Source organism: Carassius gibelio, chromosome A3, assembly GCF_023724105.1.
Source record: "Carassius gibelio isolate Cgi1373 ecotype wild population from Czech Republic chromosome A3, carGib1.2-hapl.c, whole genome shotgun sequence".
Classification (NCBI taxonomy): Eukaryota; Metazoa; Chordata; class Actinopteri; order Cypriniformes; family Cyprinidae; genus Carassius; species Carassius gibelio.
This window is the reverse complement of record NC_068373.1, coordinates 30,199,799-30,217,368: the sequence shown is the minus strand read 5'-3', so window position 1 is coordinate 30,217,368 and position 17,570 is coordinate 30,199,799. Positions and strand designations below refer to the sequence as shown.

Here is a 17,570-nt window from a genome sequence, read left to right as displayed (position 1 = left end):
GTTTTAACCTCCTACGACCTGGAGTCCACATATGTGGACATCACATTTTTAGTTGTGTGCACCATAAAACTTAATTCTGTGTAACTGGAACCTGTTGTACACAAACATGGACACTTACACTGCCATCCGGTGGGGTCAGAAGAGAAAAACACTTTACACAGAAATTCCAAGATGGCGGCGAACACATCTGAAAAGTCAGGCAGCCACACCAGACCAAAACGTCCACAAGGTAAAAAATCTAATAAAATTTAATTGTTGATTCTTGTTAAGTTATGCATAATGGTGTTGTATGATTAATATGGCATGAAAATTTGACAAATTTTTGTAACAGTAAAGATTTACTATTTCGCTAAACTTGAAGTACACATATGTGGACAGTGGGACTTAACTTTGTTGAAAATGTAAAAATGTAAGCAAAAAATTTAACTGTGAAAACATAGTTTGTGAAGAATTTGTTAGAAAACATCAATTTACAATAATTTACAACAGTATAAATTGACATTGCACATGTGATAAATTACTTTACATTGATTTTTAGTCTTTGAAAATGTAAAAATGTTAGCAAAAATGTAGTCTGGGAAGAATTAGTTAGAAAACATCATTTTACAATAGTTTACAACAGTATAAATTGACATTGCATGTGTGAAATAACTTTACATTGATTTTTAGTCATTGAAAACGTAAAAATGTTAGCAAAATTGTAGTTTGGGAAGAATTTGATAGAAAATATAAATTTACAATAGTTTACAACAGTATAAATCGACATTGCATGTGTGAAATAAATTTACATTGATTTTTATTTGTTGAAAATGTAAAAATGTTAGCCAAAGTGTAGTTTGGGAAGAATTTGATAGAAAATATAAATTTACAATAGTTTGCAACAGTATAAATTGAAGTTGCATGTGTGATAAATAACTCTACATTGATTTTTTTATTCACGCGAAAATGTAAAAACGTTAGCAAAAAATTTAGTTTGGGAAGAATTTGTTAGAAAACATCAATTTACAATAGTTTACAACAGTACAAATTGACGTTGCATGTATGATAAATAACTTTACATTGAAATTTATTTTATTTTTCTCCTGATATCATTTTCAGGGCGTATTCCTCTTTCAAAGGCACTGGAATTAGTTTTGGAGTCAATTGCTGGGGACAACTCAGAGGTAGAGGACTTGTCTGACATTGACGACCCCATAGAGGACGTTGATTACCATCCTCCACAACAGGAGCCAAGCAGCAGTGAGGAGGAGAGTAGTGGGGATGAAGACCCCACTCCACAGTCCACTGAGGCCAGCCGGGGACGTAAACGTCTCCTTGGTGAAACTTATGGTTATCGTTCAGACCATAGCATTGCCATTTTGCGCACTCCCAGACGTCAGACTCAGCAGCTTCAGTCTGATGGCTCAAATGATGACCCTGAAGAGCCAATACCAGGACCAAGCTTTCCAAGACAACCCATGCAAGGATGAGGAGTGCGCTGGAGGGCTGCTCAATTGACCCCAAACCTAGCCAGTTTGAGCCTGAGGAGTAAACTGAGCTCGACAGAGAAGGCTGGACCCCACTGGACTATGTAAACCAGTATATTGATTAAGATTTAATGAAACTGATTGTATACTGCTCCACTGCTACAGTACTAGCTAGGAGTGGGTACCCACTCAACACATCAGTTGGGCTGTTAAGTGATATGACAGCTTGTTTCTTACAAATGGTGTATTTCCAGATCCATGTTCACAAGCTGAAACATTTATATATGCAACAGTAACAATAAAATTTGTTCAGGTACAGTACAAAGGATTTAAATAAAAGAGATTTGCACTTTGTTACACAATGGTGTCTTGATTGTTTTCTGTGAATACAGACCAAGTGTCCACATATGTGGACATCATTTTTTTCAAAAAGAGCTTCATGTTCAAAGATAATTTCTTGTTATTATATTTATTGGTTCCTCCTAACCCCAAATAGCTAGAAGAAATCTAAAATGCATGCCAAACCAATGTTCGGGTCTTAGGAGGTTAATAACACAGAAACTAACGACCATCATCTTGTTCAAATCAAATCATGTAATGACGAGAAGTTCCCCGCAGCTCCTCTGTAATCAGTTTCAGATTGCGCGCGCTCTCTCTCTCTCGTAAAGCAAGGCTCGTTAACCTCGCGCCAGAAGATCGTTCCAACAGCGCGAGCTTCGTGTTCGCTGATGTCATCGTTCGCGCCGCGGGAGGCTCGCGCAGAGGGGCGAGTGAAATAATAAATAAACACACACACACACACACTTAAAATCAGACAGAGGAGATCAAACCAAAACTCATGAGCGCAGATCGGACAGATTCACCACGCTATTCAGACACATGGGAAGTTAGAGAGCCGAACATGTTCATGTGATCACTAGAGCCGGGGTGAAAATACCCAAAATTATCATCTTGATGAAGCGATTTCGATTCTTAAATCCCCAGAAGCGATCTGTGCTGTTTTCAAGTGGATGTGTGAACAAAACAATATTTTGTGACGCGCCTTCCATCCAACAAATCGCAATAAACCGTATGCCTTGTTACGTTTGATATGAAACAAGGTCTCAGCTTTCAAATTCTGCCAGTTATTTTTTCAAATTCAAAACAATACAGTTTGGCGCTCTTTTATGTGGCGCGACGGTTAGATTCATAACCGAAGAGTTACTTCTTAACACGTTTCGACGCAGTTACTAGACGAAATAAACAAGAAGGACAGCAGAAGGTATGTAGAGATAGATAATAAAAGAATCATATCTCATGTAATCGATCAATCAGTGTATCAACCGATGAAAGACATCAATCAAACCGCTTGTAAACATTTATAAACGTCACATTTACCTCAGAAATGACCTTCAGTGTCCATAAACGCCATAGTTAGCTAGCCAAATATATCCATTATATTACATAATTATTAATTATATATTTTCTTAACCTGTTCTTCAATATGTAGTAGGTTTGAATGAATCCCGACATGTACTGTAAACTGGAGTAGAAAGATTAATATATAATTTAAAATTTATTATAATAGACATTTATTATAAAGACATTCAAATGTCCGTTTACGGGCTTATTGTATAGTCTACAGCAGTACTAGTTGAAAGATTTCTTCCTTTAAAAATAATAATAATAACTGATTTATACTGTACCTGATTGATTTATATCACAATTAATTAATATTTAATCTGAAGCTTGTGAATTGAATCAAATCATGACATTTCTCATTAACCAGCTCAAATGATCACATAAAATTTAATTTACAGAATTTATTTAGGCAAATCTCAGTAAAAATGTCAGGATCTGGATCATATTTAACCCCAAACAAACTGATTTAACCATTTGTTTCTGCATTTTGACATCATTTTCACCAAAATCAAACACACTTATAGCTGTGTTTTCAAACCAGTCTCTTTTTCTGAATGCAAACTATTGATTTTAGGGTGAAATATGAGCCAGGCTCAGTGATATTGATCTGGTTCTCGGTGTCATGTGTCTGAATCGCTGTGCGGGCTTCGGTTGTTCACCCAGCAGCAGAGAGATAACACAGAGACATGAAAGAGACAGAGAGAGACAGATGGAGAGATGTTAACTCACATGTGACAGGACCGAGCTGCTCTGTTGGTATAAAGAGAAAAACACTCAAACCTTCAACTTACAGCCAAAGGCCAGATCCAGCGATCGGCCGATAATGACCAACAGAAACATCAGGGACGGGTTTGGACCGAATCCCAAAAAACACTTCATCTATCTTCACAAAACACTTCTACAATGTTTCCATTAATAAGGTGCACATGAGGACAAAACCCAGTTACTGTGAGAAAACATTAATTTCATTTATGAGAGTTTATCATAAGTGATCAATACAAAGAGAAAGTGGGTTGCAAATTAGACTTCATTCTTAATACATTTTAACTTGTGTAAATTTTAATTTGTATTAGAATATATATAAAAAGTATGCTAAAATAATTAAAAATAAATATAAAAGATACATGAAACTACATGCCGAAAATTGACCCAACAGGATTTTTTTATATGCAGAAATATGGCCTTAATAACGGGCTTGCAAAAATAAATCAGTACGTATATAAAAAAAAACATTTCTAAATTAGTTTTATTTCTTATAAATGTATTTTACAGTATGCAAAAATATGTATGCTAATAAATAAATGTATAAATGGTTTTGAAATCTGATTTGAACTATATGCAAATAAAAAATGCTTGCAAAAATAAATATAAAAGAGAATAAGTTTAATATAAAAATAAAGTACATTTATTAAAAAAAATTATAATTCACTTGGTTTTATTTAGTTTAATTTCATGAAGGTGAAGCACCTGTTTTCACTGATCATTTAAAAAATTTTTTTCCAAAAATGCTATCTTAAAATCTTAAAAGTTGTGTTTAGACGAGGGCCATGTGATGCTATATTTGGCTTGAGATGTCACACTGGATGTCTGGCATCCTTCAGATGTCTGGGTGGATTAAACTGGACCGGGCAGTTTGTGAAGTCCCTCCCAAACCTCAGAACTACCCACATTCCTCCGGCTCGCCCTGATCTGATAAGACCCACATCTCTGAAACCGAAAGACCCCGCAGTCTCATGAAGAACTAACCTGGTCCTTCTTGGTCTTGTGGGACGAGGCCACGTGGGCCAGATACTGAATGACCTTCTTGGTGTTTTCGGTCTTTCCGGCTCCAGATTCGCCCCTGAACACACGCAAACAAACAGACATGAGAAATCAGCACATCTTTAATCATCAGGTCCTAAAACACACACATGCAGGGTCATGTGACTCACGTGCAGAGAATCGATTGGTCCTCACGGTCTGTGGGCGGAGACAGAAAGAAGAAAATTAATCATTTGCACAGCGCAAACACTTTGAACATGAAACGACATTCACTAGGCATTTCACTTGTATGTGTATTATTTAATTTTTATTTTTTAAACAGGATGTATTTTATGTATCTTGAGTGGGCAGGAAATATTTTATTTGGCAGGAAATAATAGTTTTAAATTTTATATAGTTTTCTTTTTACTCAGATTTTTATTTATATTCTATTTTATTTATTAAATGTTATTTTAATGACTTCATTTTTTTTTTTTATCCGAAAAGGAGGATATATGTTAAATATTTTAAATGAGATTATTTGGCATGAAATAATATAATATTTTATTTTTAAAAAATTACTTTATTATTATTTAATAATTTTTACTGTATTATGAGGGAGATTAATTGGCAGGAAAAACGTTTTCATATTTTACTATATATTATAAATATTGTTTTTACCTTGATTTGATTTATTTTCCTTTATCTTATGCATTAAATATACTGTAAGTTTTATTAGTTGGCAGGAAATAATCATTTTAAATGTTAAGATTCATTATTATTTTTACTTTGATTCCCTTTATATTTTATTTTAGTGTTTCATTCTTTACATTTTTCTGTTTGACAAGCAGGATGTGAAATAACTGTTTCTTATCAATGGCAGGAAGTCGTTTCAGAGGCAGAGAAAGTGTACAGTAAATGTCTTCTTTAGAAGCTCATGAACTGATCAGCTAAACAAGCTCAAGTTTGATGGATTCGGTTCACTGATGTTCTTTAAAGCGTTTGCTGATCATTCGTCATGCTGGTAAGTTGCTTTAACCAAACGAGCAGCTATAAATTCCTCTAAACGGAAAAACGCACCACCCATTCGCTCTCAACAAACCCCTCTGAACTTCTCAAGCAGGAAGAGCTCAGACCACAAAACAGGAAGTCAATATCTGACTTCCTGTAACTGGAGAGGGTGCCGCCTTTCCAGAAAACTGCAGTAACGGTCCTCGTAATGACTAACTCTTACATTTGCTAAACTACTTCTAAAAAGACATGAAAACTCAGAGCATAATAATAGAGGAGGAGATTTTTTTTCAACGTTAATACTAAGTGTTGGGGGTTTCATCAGGTCACCGAGCCCAAATCAGAGCAATAAATGTCTTGGCAAAGCTCCTTTAAAATATTCCATCCCCAACAAAAGCCCTAGAGAGGATTAAAGCGCATGTATGAATATGATCTGCTGTCGGACTGTAACGAGTCCCGCTGCGGGAGGCCTGTGGAGGATTTAAGAGGGGAATTAAACCTGACGGGGGGTCGCAGTAAATGAGGAGCCACGGGACAAACACTCAACCTTGTGATCCCTTACTGTGTGTGTGAGAAGCTGTGCAACATTCCCCGTCAAAGCAAGATTTTACTCAAGATTGTGTGTGTGAATAAAGTTGAACACACACAACAAACAACAAACACAAACTTGTTTTTATTTCGTTTTTATTTGGCGTGTGGATTTTAAAATGTTTTACATTCGACAAACAGAATGTAGAACCGCAATTCAAGTTTGAATACAAGAAAACAGAATTAAACTGTTGTTTTAAGTACTATGTTTTAATCCACACCCCAAACTTAAAGAAACTACTTTATTCTGTAGTTTTTTTCTTCTATTGGACTTTAAGACACATTTTTCTAGAAATATATATATATTTTTTTTTTTTTTTTTGAACCAACAGATCCAAATAATTATTAAATATTATTAGAATTTTTCTCGGGCATATTTGTATATTTGAACTGCGATAAACAGGACTTACAATAGAACTCCAATTCAAATTTGAATTTAAAAAAGTAAAATTCAAATAAAATTAATATAGCAGATGTAAGTGTAGTTTTTATATTTATTTTAATATTTATTTTATTATTTTCATTTCAATTTTAGATAACCTAAAAATGTAATAATAATTATAAAAAATTATTTTAATTTTTTATTCGTATAGTTCTATGACTAAAAATATATAAATAAATAATATATTCATTTTTTTCAATTGGGACTGTGAGTCTCCTGTTTCTTGAGACAGGATTCAACAGTAGATTACACTCTAATTGTAAAGTAACTGTTTTTGAATCAACAAAACTGACAAATTACATGCACGATTTGGCACAAAGCATTTTCTCGTGGGCTTATAAATATTTAATTTTTTTTTAAGGCATACGGTTTTCATTGTTGTGTATTGTTCTGACAGCAGAGAAAAGTTAATAAAATCTATTAACATTTCAGGACATAAATACACATAATTAGTTAATTAATGATGTAATTATTTATATTTTCTCTGTGTTTGACTAATCAAAATACTTTATTGTGTAACAGCTGTTTTTCCTTCTATTGCCATTCAGTCAATTCCTCTTCCTGCCATTCAGACTCTACATCCTGTGGGAGAAGTGTGTGTGTGTGTGTGTGTGTTCACCCTGCATCATGCTCCTGTAGGCCGTGTCTGTGATGGCGTAGATGTGCGGTGGCATCTCGTGTCGTTTCTTGCCCTTGTACATGTCTACGATCTCCTCGGAGTAGATGGGCAGGTTCTTGTAAGGGTTGATGACCACACAGAACAGACCTGAATACGTCTGTGAGAACAGAGACATTCAGTCACAACACACACTCAACATCAGCATTCAGACGAATGAGCATGAACTACACAAAACTACATTCACTTCAATATTTAGGATTGGGCACAGAGCAAGTCAACATGTTGAACCATGTGTAAACACATATGTGACCCTGGAGCACTAAACCAGTCTCTTGTCTCTGGGGTATATTTGTAGCAATAGCCAAAAATCATTAGGATATTAAGATCATGTTCCATGAAGACATTTTGTTAATATCCTACCGTAAATATATTAAAATGTCATTTTGATTAGTAATATGCATTGCTAAGAGCTTGATTCTGATACATTTAAAGATGATTCTCTCAATATTTAGATTGTTTCTTGCTCCCTCAGATTCCAGATTTTCAAATAGTTGTATCTCGGCCAAATATTGTCCTCCTAACAAACCATGCATCAATGGAAATATTATTTATTCAGCTTTCAGATGATGTATAAATCTCAGTTTTGAAATATTGACCTTCATGAGTGGTTTTGTGCTCCAGGGTCACATTTCACCAAACATCGTTCCCTAAAATCAGCACAGAAAACGTAACTTCACAGAGTCCGTGTGCTAATACTGTTGAATTTGTCTATCTGAGTTTAAAACAGCTCTGATTGGACAGTTATTTTTTTGTTATGAAACCACAGGAACACAAAAATGTGAAGTGAAACCTTTCGATTGTTGAGTGTTTGATCTAGGTACTGTGGTAAACAGGTCGAGCTATTCTAAAACGTTTTTACTAAGTTTCAGAAAGATTGTTTAATTGTCTAGCTCTATCTGGCCCAATGCAAAAAACATTAAAGAGAATGCAATTGTTTTTTTTTTTACCAATGCAACGCTAGTGTGTTCTAGGTTCATTGCTGAGCAGCACCTATGATGGGATTCATAACCTAGACTGGATCAAGCAAGCCTGACTTATCTTAACCAGATAAGATGAGCCTGACTATGTCTAGCAGAGTCTTTTCTCAGATGCACTTCTGCTTCCTTCATCTCCTACCCATCACCCCCCACCCCAAATAATTTCCTGTCCTCCAGGAGCACATTGTTCCTACAGCTTCCTGTTTAGAGAAAACGCACTAAACTATTTCAGCGAGCAGGTCAGCGAGACCCTATTATCTACAATCAAGGCCTTCGAACCTCTTAATATTCCTCAAAACAAACCCTTGCTACATTGTGATAACGTCCCGAGCAGTCACAAGGAGGATCAATACCACGGGGGCAAAGTTGGTGCCCAAAAAGGGTGTTTTATTTCAAGCAGATGTGCAAAATGTGCAAATAAATATACGTTTAAGAGCTTAAAACAAAGATTATTAATGAAAACAGTCTGAAACCAGAACTGCCAAGTACTTAAAACAGCAAAAATCAGTGCGTCTCAGATCTGTTTGTTTCCAGAAGCTTCTCTTTCACTGTTCCTCAGCGGTGAAATGCACCAATTGCACATTTCTGATCATTGAGAGTCTCTGAGCTTAATATAACACTAAATATATATTCTCAGACTCACGTAAATGAGGCCGGAGTAGTATCTCTCCTTCAGGTTGTGCAGCACGGACGCCTCGTTCAGGCAGGTGAGCTCGGCCATGTCCTCCACCTTGCTGAATTTGGGCGGGTTCATCTTCTGGATGTCGTCCTTGTTGACCCGCACTTTCTTCCCCGAGTCGGCCAGCTCCACCACCACCTCATCGCCGTGCTCCTCCTTCACCGTGCCGGTCTCGAACCCCAGCCGCTCCGACGGCACCCACACCAGCTTCTTGGTGGCCCAGTCGGCCTGCGCCAGAGGGTTGTTCACCATGTTGCGGTCCACGTACAGGAACTTGTCGGCGTCCGACATGGTTGCTGTGGGCGAGAGAGAAGAGAGCGAGACGTTACGGGTCAGAGATCGGTTGTTTATGGACCATTAAACATTACAGAAGTGCACACTTTAATAACAACAAGCATGTTTAATAACGAACAGACTGTTTATTTCAAACACTGACCAGCAGAATAAACCAGCAACGACCAAAATAGAAGATTACACCAGCTTTTTCGGTTTATTTTTGTTAATAAATGCCATCGAACATGCTGTTCTAGACAAAAATGTGTTTATAATGTCTGAGAAAAATCTAATAACTTTTTTTTTCTAATGTAACTAAGTCTGGACCATTCCAAAATTGGATTTTAAAACATGTGTTTGGATATTTTTCTGAAAACATTAATCTTTTTTATTATTATTATTGTTTTCTATTAATATAACTAAGGTTGCACCACTGCCAAAAACAGTTTTTTTATTTTTTTATTTTAAAGGAAAAATGCAAGTGATGTTCACCAGTGCGAAGCACATTTTAAGTCATTGCTAGCGTCTTCTGAGCATTTTAGCCTATTGTTATGCAGTTGCTAGGGTGTTCAATTGGTTGCTAGGGTCATGGTGAGGTCGGAGAAGATCTCTGATACCAGAAACGAGCATCGTCAAATAAACAGCAGCTGAAGAGGCTCTTCGACTGATGCTAACAACAGAGAGAGGACGAGAAGCAGATCTTTTCTTGCTCTTCTTACGCAGGTCTTCAGGAATGCTGGGTCTGTTTCGCACGCCCAAACACACGCTAGATCAGCAGCTCGTAAAACACGGCACACTTCAGGAAGGTGAGCTCACGCTCCTGGCGGCCACATGAAATAACAGCACCGCACATAATTACAGTCACGGCATCTCAGACACACACACTTTGTTTTGAATGTGGTCGGGCCAAACACACTATTAATTCCTCCGTTCAGAGACGTGTTTAGACAATGCAGGAGCATGTTTAAACCGTCAGAGAGCAGCGGGCCTCGTTCAGACGGCAGGGAAAAACAACGCTAAATGCTAATTCATTTCATTTTCATTTCATTTATCTGACGCTTTTATCCAAAGCGACTTACAATTGCTATATATGTCAGAGGTCACATGCCTCTGGAGCAACTAGGGGTTAAGTGTCTTGCTCAGGGACACATTGGTGTCTCACAGTGGATTCAAACCCAGGTCTCTCTGACCAATGGCATGCGTCTTATCCACTGCGCCATCACCACCACTAATAAAACAACGCAACTAGCCATATAATCACGCAAAGTTGGTTTACTAAAAATAAATAAGTCAGACAACACTTCCCATATCTTTTACCTTTACATCTGTCATTTCCAAATTTTTTCCATTTACAAAATGACTTACGAGACGTCGGCCATCCAAAGGAGGCAATAATATTCAAAATGCTAAGAATAGAAGAGCACAGGCTAGAACAGGGACGGAAATAAGACACAGTGCTCATAGAAAATATGTTTTAGAGGTCAGGGAAGTTCGTAACTCGGTTTATATTATTGTGTGTCTGATCAAACTCTATAGTGTTGGGGGAAGTTACTATTAAAAGTAATGCATTTCAATATTGCGTTGCTCCATAAAAATAAGTAACTTATCACGTTACTTTTTATGTTAAGTAATGCATTAAAGTATGTTACTTTAGCAAAATGAATAAGCTTCATGCCGAAGTAAGTATCTCTGCACTATGATGATTTCTCTCAACACAGAGACAGGAACAAAACAGAGTCGCTTGTGTTACTAATCTGAAAACGCAGATATTCCCATATTTACTAAAAAAAGTAATGTGTAACTTTACTACTTAATACTACTTAATTAGTAATGTGTATTACTTGTAATGCATTACCCTCAACACTGACTACATTATTGCATTACTCCATAAAAAAGCAACTAATAGCATTACTCGTTACTTTGTATGGAAAGTAATGCACAATGTTACTTTCGCGTTACTTTGATTACTTGCGTTACTTATATGAAAGTATTCAAAAGTATTTGAAGTATTCTAAATATAACATGCATTACTTGTAACGCGTTACCCCCAACAAGATTACAATATTGCATTACTCAATAAATATTAACTAATTGCGTTACTTGTTACTTTTTATGGAAAATAATGCATGATGTTACTTTCTCGTTACTTTGATTACTTGCGTTACTTATATGAAAGTATTCAAAAGTATTTGAAGTATTCTAAATATATAGCATGCATTACTTGTAATGAGTTACCCCCAAAAAGATTACAATATTGCACTACTCAATAAATATTAACTAATTGCGTTACTTGTTACTTTTTATGGAAAATAATGCATGATGTTACTTTTGCGTTACATTTTTTCACCTGAGCTGGGCTTGCTTATTTCTTTAATAACAAAAAATCCCACAAGTTATATTTTTGGCTACCAAAAAGTGAAACTGATAAGCCTCAGGTTGAAAGAAGTGCCTCATCCGTTATTAAAAAAGGAAATTTTAAAAAGTAACTCCGATATTTTCTTGTACATTTTAAAGTAATGCATTACGTTATTAGTAACTTGAAATAAGTAATCTGATTTACGTTACTGATTAAACATGGACAGGTTTGTGTGACTCCCTGATCCTCCAAAAACCAACTCAACAGAAGACAGAAGAAGATCTGACTCCAGACGGTTGAGTGTGTTTTCTGAGGTGCTAGAATAAAGAAACAATAGTGGTGAGTGACTCCAGGTGGATTGGATCTCGCACCGTTGACGATAAGCTCTTGGCGTGAAGGAGCCCGTCAGGTGTGTAAACTCACGCAGGTGTCAGGTTAACACTGTCGCCCAGGGACATAAACAAACTCAGAACTCAGTTGAACCACAACACTGCGAGCCCAAACAGGCTCAAGATGGCCGCCAGTGGTTCCCACGCTCCACTGCTTCTCAAAGCGTTCAGCTACAGGAGAGGGAAACACAACAGGTCTTACCAGATCAGACACACACACAACAACCTCGAAAGACAAACACACATGCAGCTTCAATGACTGAAGGCACCATCTGCGCTTGAGCTTTCTGCCACTTGAAATTATGGGCAAAAGTGATGGGAACAAGGCTGAAAATGACAACGTTTCCCAAACACTCCAGCATTTTATAAAGGGTTAACATTCTCAAAAAGCAAAAGAATGTTCTTCTGAGTGGCACACGGTTTCCTGCGCCCCAGGGGAACCTCAGGGGAGCTGGTTTGGGTGTTTGGTGATTTGCAGCGGCACACTCCATTGAGTCTGTCAGGGCCATGAGTTATTTTAGTGCTCGACTCTCTTCCACGCCCTGAGCAAGAAACAGATTGCCACACGGGAGGACTCTGGCTGATCCAGATTTGAAAGAGCGATCTGATGGGTTTGTACTGATGAGCTGGAGGTTTAACAGCCATCACTGATATCTAGAGAGCAAGTGACTGATATAAAACCAGTTTATGACAACGCTGGAGAGACAGTGAACTCTGGTCGCTTTGAGATGATGAACATCAAGCAACATCTGGTCAATGGGGTTGTAGATTTTGGAAAATGTCTGTTGACTAGCCATTCGGTCCTAAACACAGCTTAGTTAATGGGAATGGTTAAAACAGCATTACTGGTTAATCAATGGTTAAATCTGCACAGCATTGGTGGAGTCTGTGTGTGTGAAAAACCCTTGAGAAAACACATCTGCAACACTCGGTATGCGGCACGACCGCTGGGCCGTTCTCATGACCCCAAATTAGCTGTGTAACTGAGCCAAGACTGATGGGAAATGTAGTTTTAACAGCCATAAACGAGTGCACAGGAGTAATTGCTCGTGGAGTCATTCATCTGGTAAATGCGGTCATTAGTCTCTCTTGTGCTCGAACACCCATCGCCAGGTTTAACAGCTTTATCAAAGAGCGCTTGAGTTATTACACACGTTTCTTTCCCCATTTCCCTTTTTCCTGATTATTATGCAGCATAATTTAACGATACAAGCACCTAAACATTGATTTCACACAACACTCAGTTCATTTAAAATAGACACTGCATCTCCACCGAGAATAACTCTAGATTTCCACATCTCAAAATAACACAAACATCTGTTTTTAATCAGATTTAATGAGGTCCTGCTCTTTAAACTCCGCCCATTTATCAATGTCAACACAAATAAATAAAGAAATAATCTGACATTGTGGTTTCTCCTTTCTTGAGTTTGAGATTCAAGGGGTTCGACACACTTGAGTCTCAAATAATAACAAAAACAATTGAATATATACATATAACACATAATATACTTCTGTATTATTATATTAAGTACAATAATAAGAATATTAAAAAAAAAATGTTGATTTAATCATTTAGCAGAGCTTTAATCATAAGAAACTTAGGACATTGGGAAATATAGGAATTTAATTTATTAAACCATTTACATTAATTTATTACTTAAGTGTATATTAATGTCATATAATAATAAATTATTTATCATTTAATTTATAATTAAATATATTAATTTATATATTACTTCTACGTAGTAATTTAAAAAGAATACATTTACATTAATTTAATTAAAATAATACAGGTAAATTCATTTAATAATATATAATTAATCGATAATTTAATTCATAACTACATATTAATTTATTTAATAGTACTACTACTACTAATAAACAAAAACAATAATGCATACAAATATATTACTTTACAATAACTATATATTATATATATATAACTATATATATAAAATATATTTATAATTTATATATAAATTATATTAAAAATACTAATAATAAATAAAATATTTTCATATTATAGTCAAAGAGTATTTGGCGTTTTATAAGTGTGATGAAAATAACTTCACCATACAAAACATCTTAATAGCAATGAACATATCATAAATATTTTTTTTCTTTTCATTTTGTGGTGAAACATGACTCCGTTATCTGTTTCTAGATTCACTGAAGCACCAGAACACAGAAGCGTTTCTAAAACTAATCTCAGACTGTAAGGATCTGTTTCTGCAGCGATATCTGATGATTGAAAGAGATGCTGTCCAATCTGACCCAAGCTCCCGGAGGAGAAGCAAGGGATTGTGGGAAACCTTGCTCCAGATACCAGTTTAAATGTGACCCAATGTTCAGCTTTATTTGTATGAAAGAGTGTGTGTAAGTGTGTGTGTGTGTGTGTGTGTGTAAGTGAGTCCCTCCAGCCAATCAGAAGACAGTAGCTCGTATTTACATATTAATCAGGCCCCGCCCTCGTTTCCTTCCTGTGAGAAACGCTCATCCTGTGGTGTTCAACACATCGGCTCATATTCAGTCAGCTTTCATGATTAGAGCAAACCGTTTCTTCTGTTACGTCTCTCACAGAACTACTAACTGGGTTTCGTTCGTGATTCATAATCAGAATTAATCTCACCGGTTTATGAATCCATTCTTTCACAGAGGGCTGGAAGAAGAATTTGACGACTTACGCAAGAACGGTTTCATGAAGAATTAAACAGCAGTTAATTTAGCTGATGACAGATGAACGAGGCACAATAGTGCAGTTCTGCTCCGAGGCTGGAGAGAAACGGGAAACTGAGCATGTAAACAAACGAAGGAAATGACGGAGAGTTTGTGTCTTTAACAGAACAAAGCATCAGCAAACAGACATCACTTCAGACGCTGAGCTCAAACACGTATTATTACATCATACATTTACATTAAAGTATTAGTATTTAATAGTGAAACAAATAATACATTTCTTCCATAATATTAAAACCTTAAATGCATTATTTTAATACAATAATATATATGCAAAATATTTTACAATCATGCATTTTACTAATCGTGATTAATCAAATAAATATTTTATTTACAGAATCATAATAATTTGCATTAATAAACATTTACATGAATTCCTTGTTAATATAAAAAGTACAATTAATTTATAAATGAATTATAATTAATAAAATGAAATGTATAGCTTAATATATACAATTTAATTAATATTATACATAAATATTAAATATAAAATAAATATTATATATACAGTTAAACGTAAGTAATCTAACCTTGATATGCACAATAAACTAATACAACACGTACATTTATTTATTAGTTTAATGAATACATGGAGTAATTTATTCATTTAGAACTACATATTTAATTTAATAGATTAATTTATTAATATTTAATAATAAAAACATAATACTTATACAATTAAAAATTTAAATGTTAAATATTATATTAAATATTATAATAAAACAAATATCCAAAACTATTATTTATTTGTATATAATCAAGACCACACACACACACACACACGTGTATGTATAAATAGACTGTGAGCTCATCATCTCTCAGCGCTCTGGAGCTGGTCTGAAGGCAGTGTAATATCAGCTCATCTCTGCTGCACAAGGAAACATTTACGAGTGCTGTTATCAGTAAAAGCCCGTCCTCTGGTTTCACTTCTAATCTCTCTCAGTTCATCTGTGTTTGATGACTCCACACCCAATCAAATCACAGCTCAAAGTCCCGCTGTAAACGTCTCGAGAAACTGATGAACCACAGAAGAAGAGATCAGACTCAGACTGAACACCAGTCACCGCAGCTCAGAGTGGTCCTTGTGTTTCATGATTATTTGTTTTTATATTATTAAGAAATATCTGTTTGCATGCAGCAGTTCAGTTTCAGAGACACAGGAAATAATTTAAATATTTGATTAATCATTATATTCATGAATATAATGTTAACCCATTATATATATATATATTTATTATTGGTCATGTGCATCTAATATATTTCATTATTATTAAATAAAACTGTAAATACATCATTATGAATAAATTATAAATAGTATTTAATTATAATACATTATTGAAATTATACTTATTTTATTAGTACCGTAGTAGTAGTATTTTAACTAAAAATAAATAAAGGATTATTAATAAATTAAAATAAATAATAAACTAAAAATGACTTAAGTAGAACATAATATATTTATATTTTTTATATAAAATGTCTACATTTGATTCAGTGCTGAATATGTTTATTACTGTTGCATATGTATAGCTACATTTTATTTTGATTAAATAATAAATATAAATATCATTATAATAAATTAAATCACTTCAGAATTGTATTAAAATGCAACTAAAATAATATGTACATACTATTAAACTTATTAATAAATTAATTACTTTTAAGTGGAATCACAAAAGATATTTCAAAGAATGTTTATAAATGAATGATTACATGTCTAATATGAAATAAAACCGAATCTTGACTGACTCATGAGTTCAAGAGAAAACCAGACACCTGTAACAAGCCCTGATCTGATCTGATCAAGACAGAGAGGAGTTCTGCAACAGGAAGTGACATCACGTCTCTGACAGTGGGCCACTGAGCAGGAGGACAGACAGTCGTATGAGCGCTCTCACTTCCTGTCAGTGTCGTGCTCTCCTGCTGCACAGGTGCACTATGGGAAGGCCTGCTAGACTGGACAGAAAGCAAGCCAAATGAGGAGAAGGAGGATGAAGACAAATCTTGATCATGATCATCACTTCCTTCCAAACCTCTCGGACTGTTCTTCTGCACAGCATAAAAGAAGAGGATTTGAGGAATGGATCGAGGGGATATTTGACCCCATTGACTTCACTGTGAACACTCAAATATATTTTACATTCATTTATTATTGAATCATTTGAATATGAAACATAAATAATACAGAAACATTCTCTGAAATATTTTCTGTGTTCGATTTAAGAATTTATTACAATAATTTATATTAATATTAGAATATTTAGTGGAGAAATTCTTTATTTTTTTTTTATATATTTTTAATTAAACTGTATAATAATTATATAAACAAACAACTAATAAAATAACTTTCTGAAACTGAATTCCTAATATTAAGTCAAGTTTATATATATATAAAAAATATTTTTTTGTTTTACTCAAGTAATTAATTTATTAATATTACATGTACATTAATTTACTGTGTATTAACTTATATAAATGCAAGTAATAAATGCAAATATTGTATTCATCTACTTTAATAAAATAGGTCTAATTTAATGTATGAATATTTATTTAGTAATAAACTCCAGTAACTGTATAAACAGTGTTCTGTGATGTTTCTGTGATGTTTAAACATCAGACTCAGACATGATCGTTTCAGCTGATCTCTCCTGTAACCTCCGGCTCTCTTCCCATGATGCACTGCGGGTGATGTCATCACACAAACAACCACAGCAGCAGATCTCTCCGGAGGGAAACAATGGGATCCTCACTCCCAGAAACACAGAGATGAGACGAGAGGAAACTCATGTCCACCCCCCGAGCCCCCCCACACGCATCAGTTACCCACAAT

General features: G+C 35.1%; 1 protein-coding gene across 4 annotated transcripts in view; it reads right to left on the bottom strand.

Annotated features, from left to right (window-relative positions):
- LOC127942115 (myosin-9-like) overlaps positions 1-17,570 on the bottom strand; it is a 43,464-nt gene that overhangs the window by 22,779 nt on the left and 3,115 nt on the right. For 2 of the 4 annotated variants that reach the window (XM_052537699.1, XM_052537706.1), the window contains exons 2-6: positions 8,948-9,279; positions 7,268-7,424; positions 4,799-4,826; positions 4,614-4,707; positions 3,597-3,617 (exon numbers count right to left, since the gene is read on the bottom strand). In XM_052537699.1, the coding sequence (XP_052393659.1) occupies positions 3,597-3,617; positions 4,614-4,707; positions 4,799-4,826; positions 7,268-7,424; positions 8,948-9,274 (627 nt within the window). In that variant the 5' untranslated portion in view covers positions 9,275-9,279. The remainder of the gene's footprint in view (positions 1-3,596; positions 3,618-4,613; positions 4,708-4,798; positions 4,827-7,267; positions 7,425-8,947; positions 9,280-17,570) is intronic. The other 2 variants (XM_052537714.1, XM_052537724.1) reach the window with 1 other exon arrangement.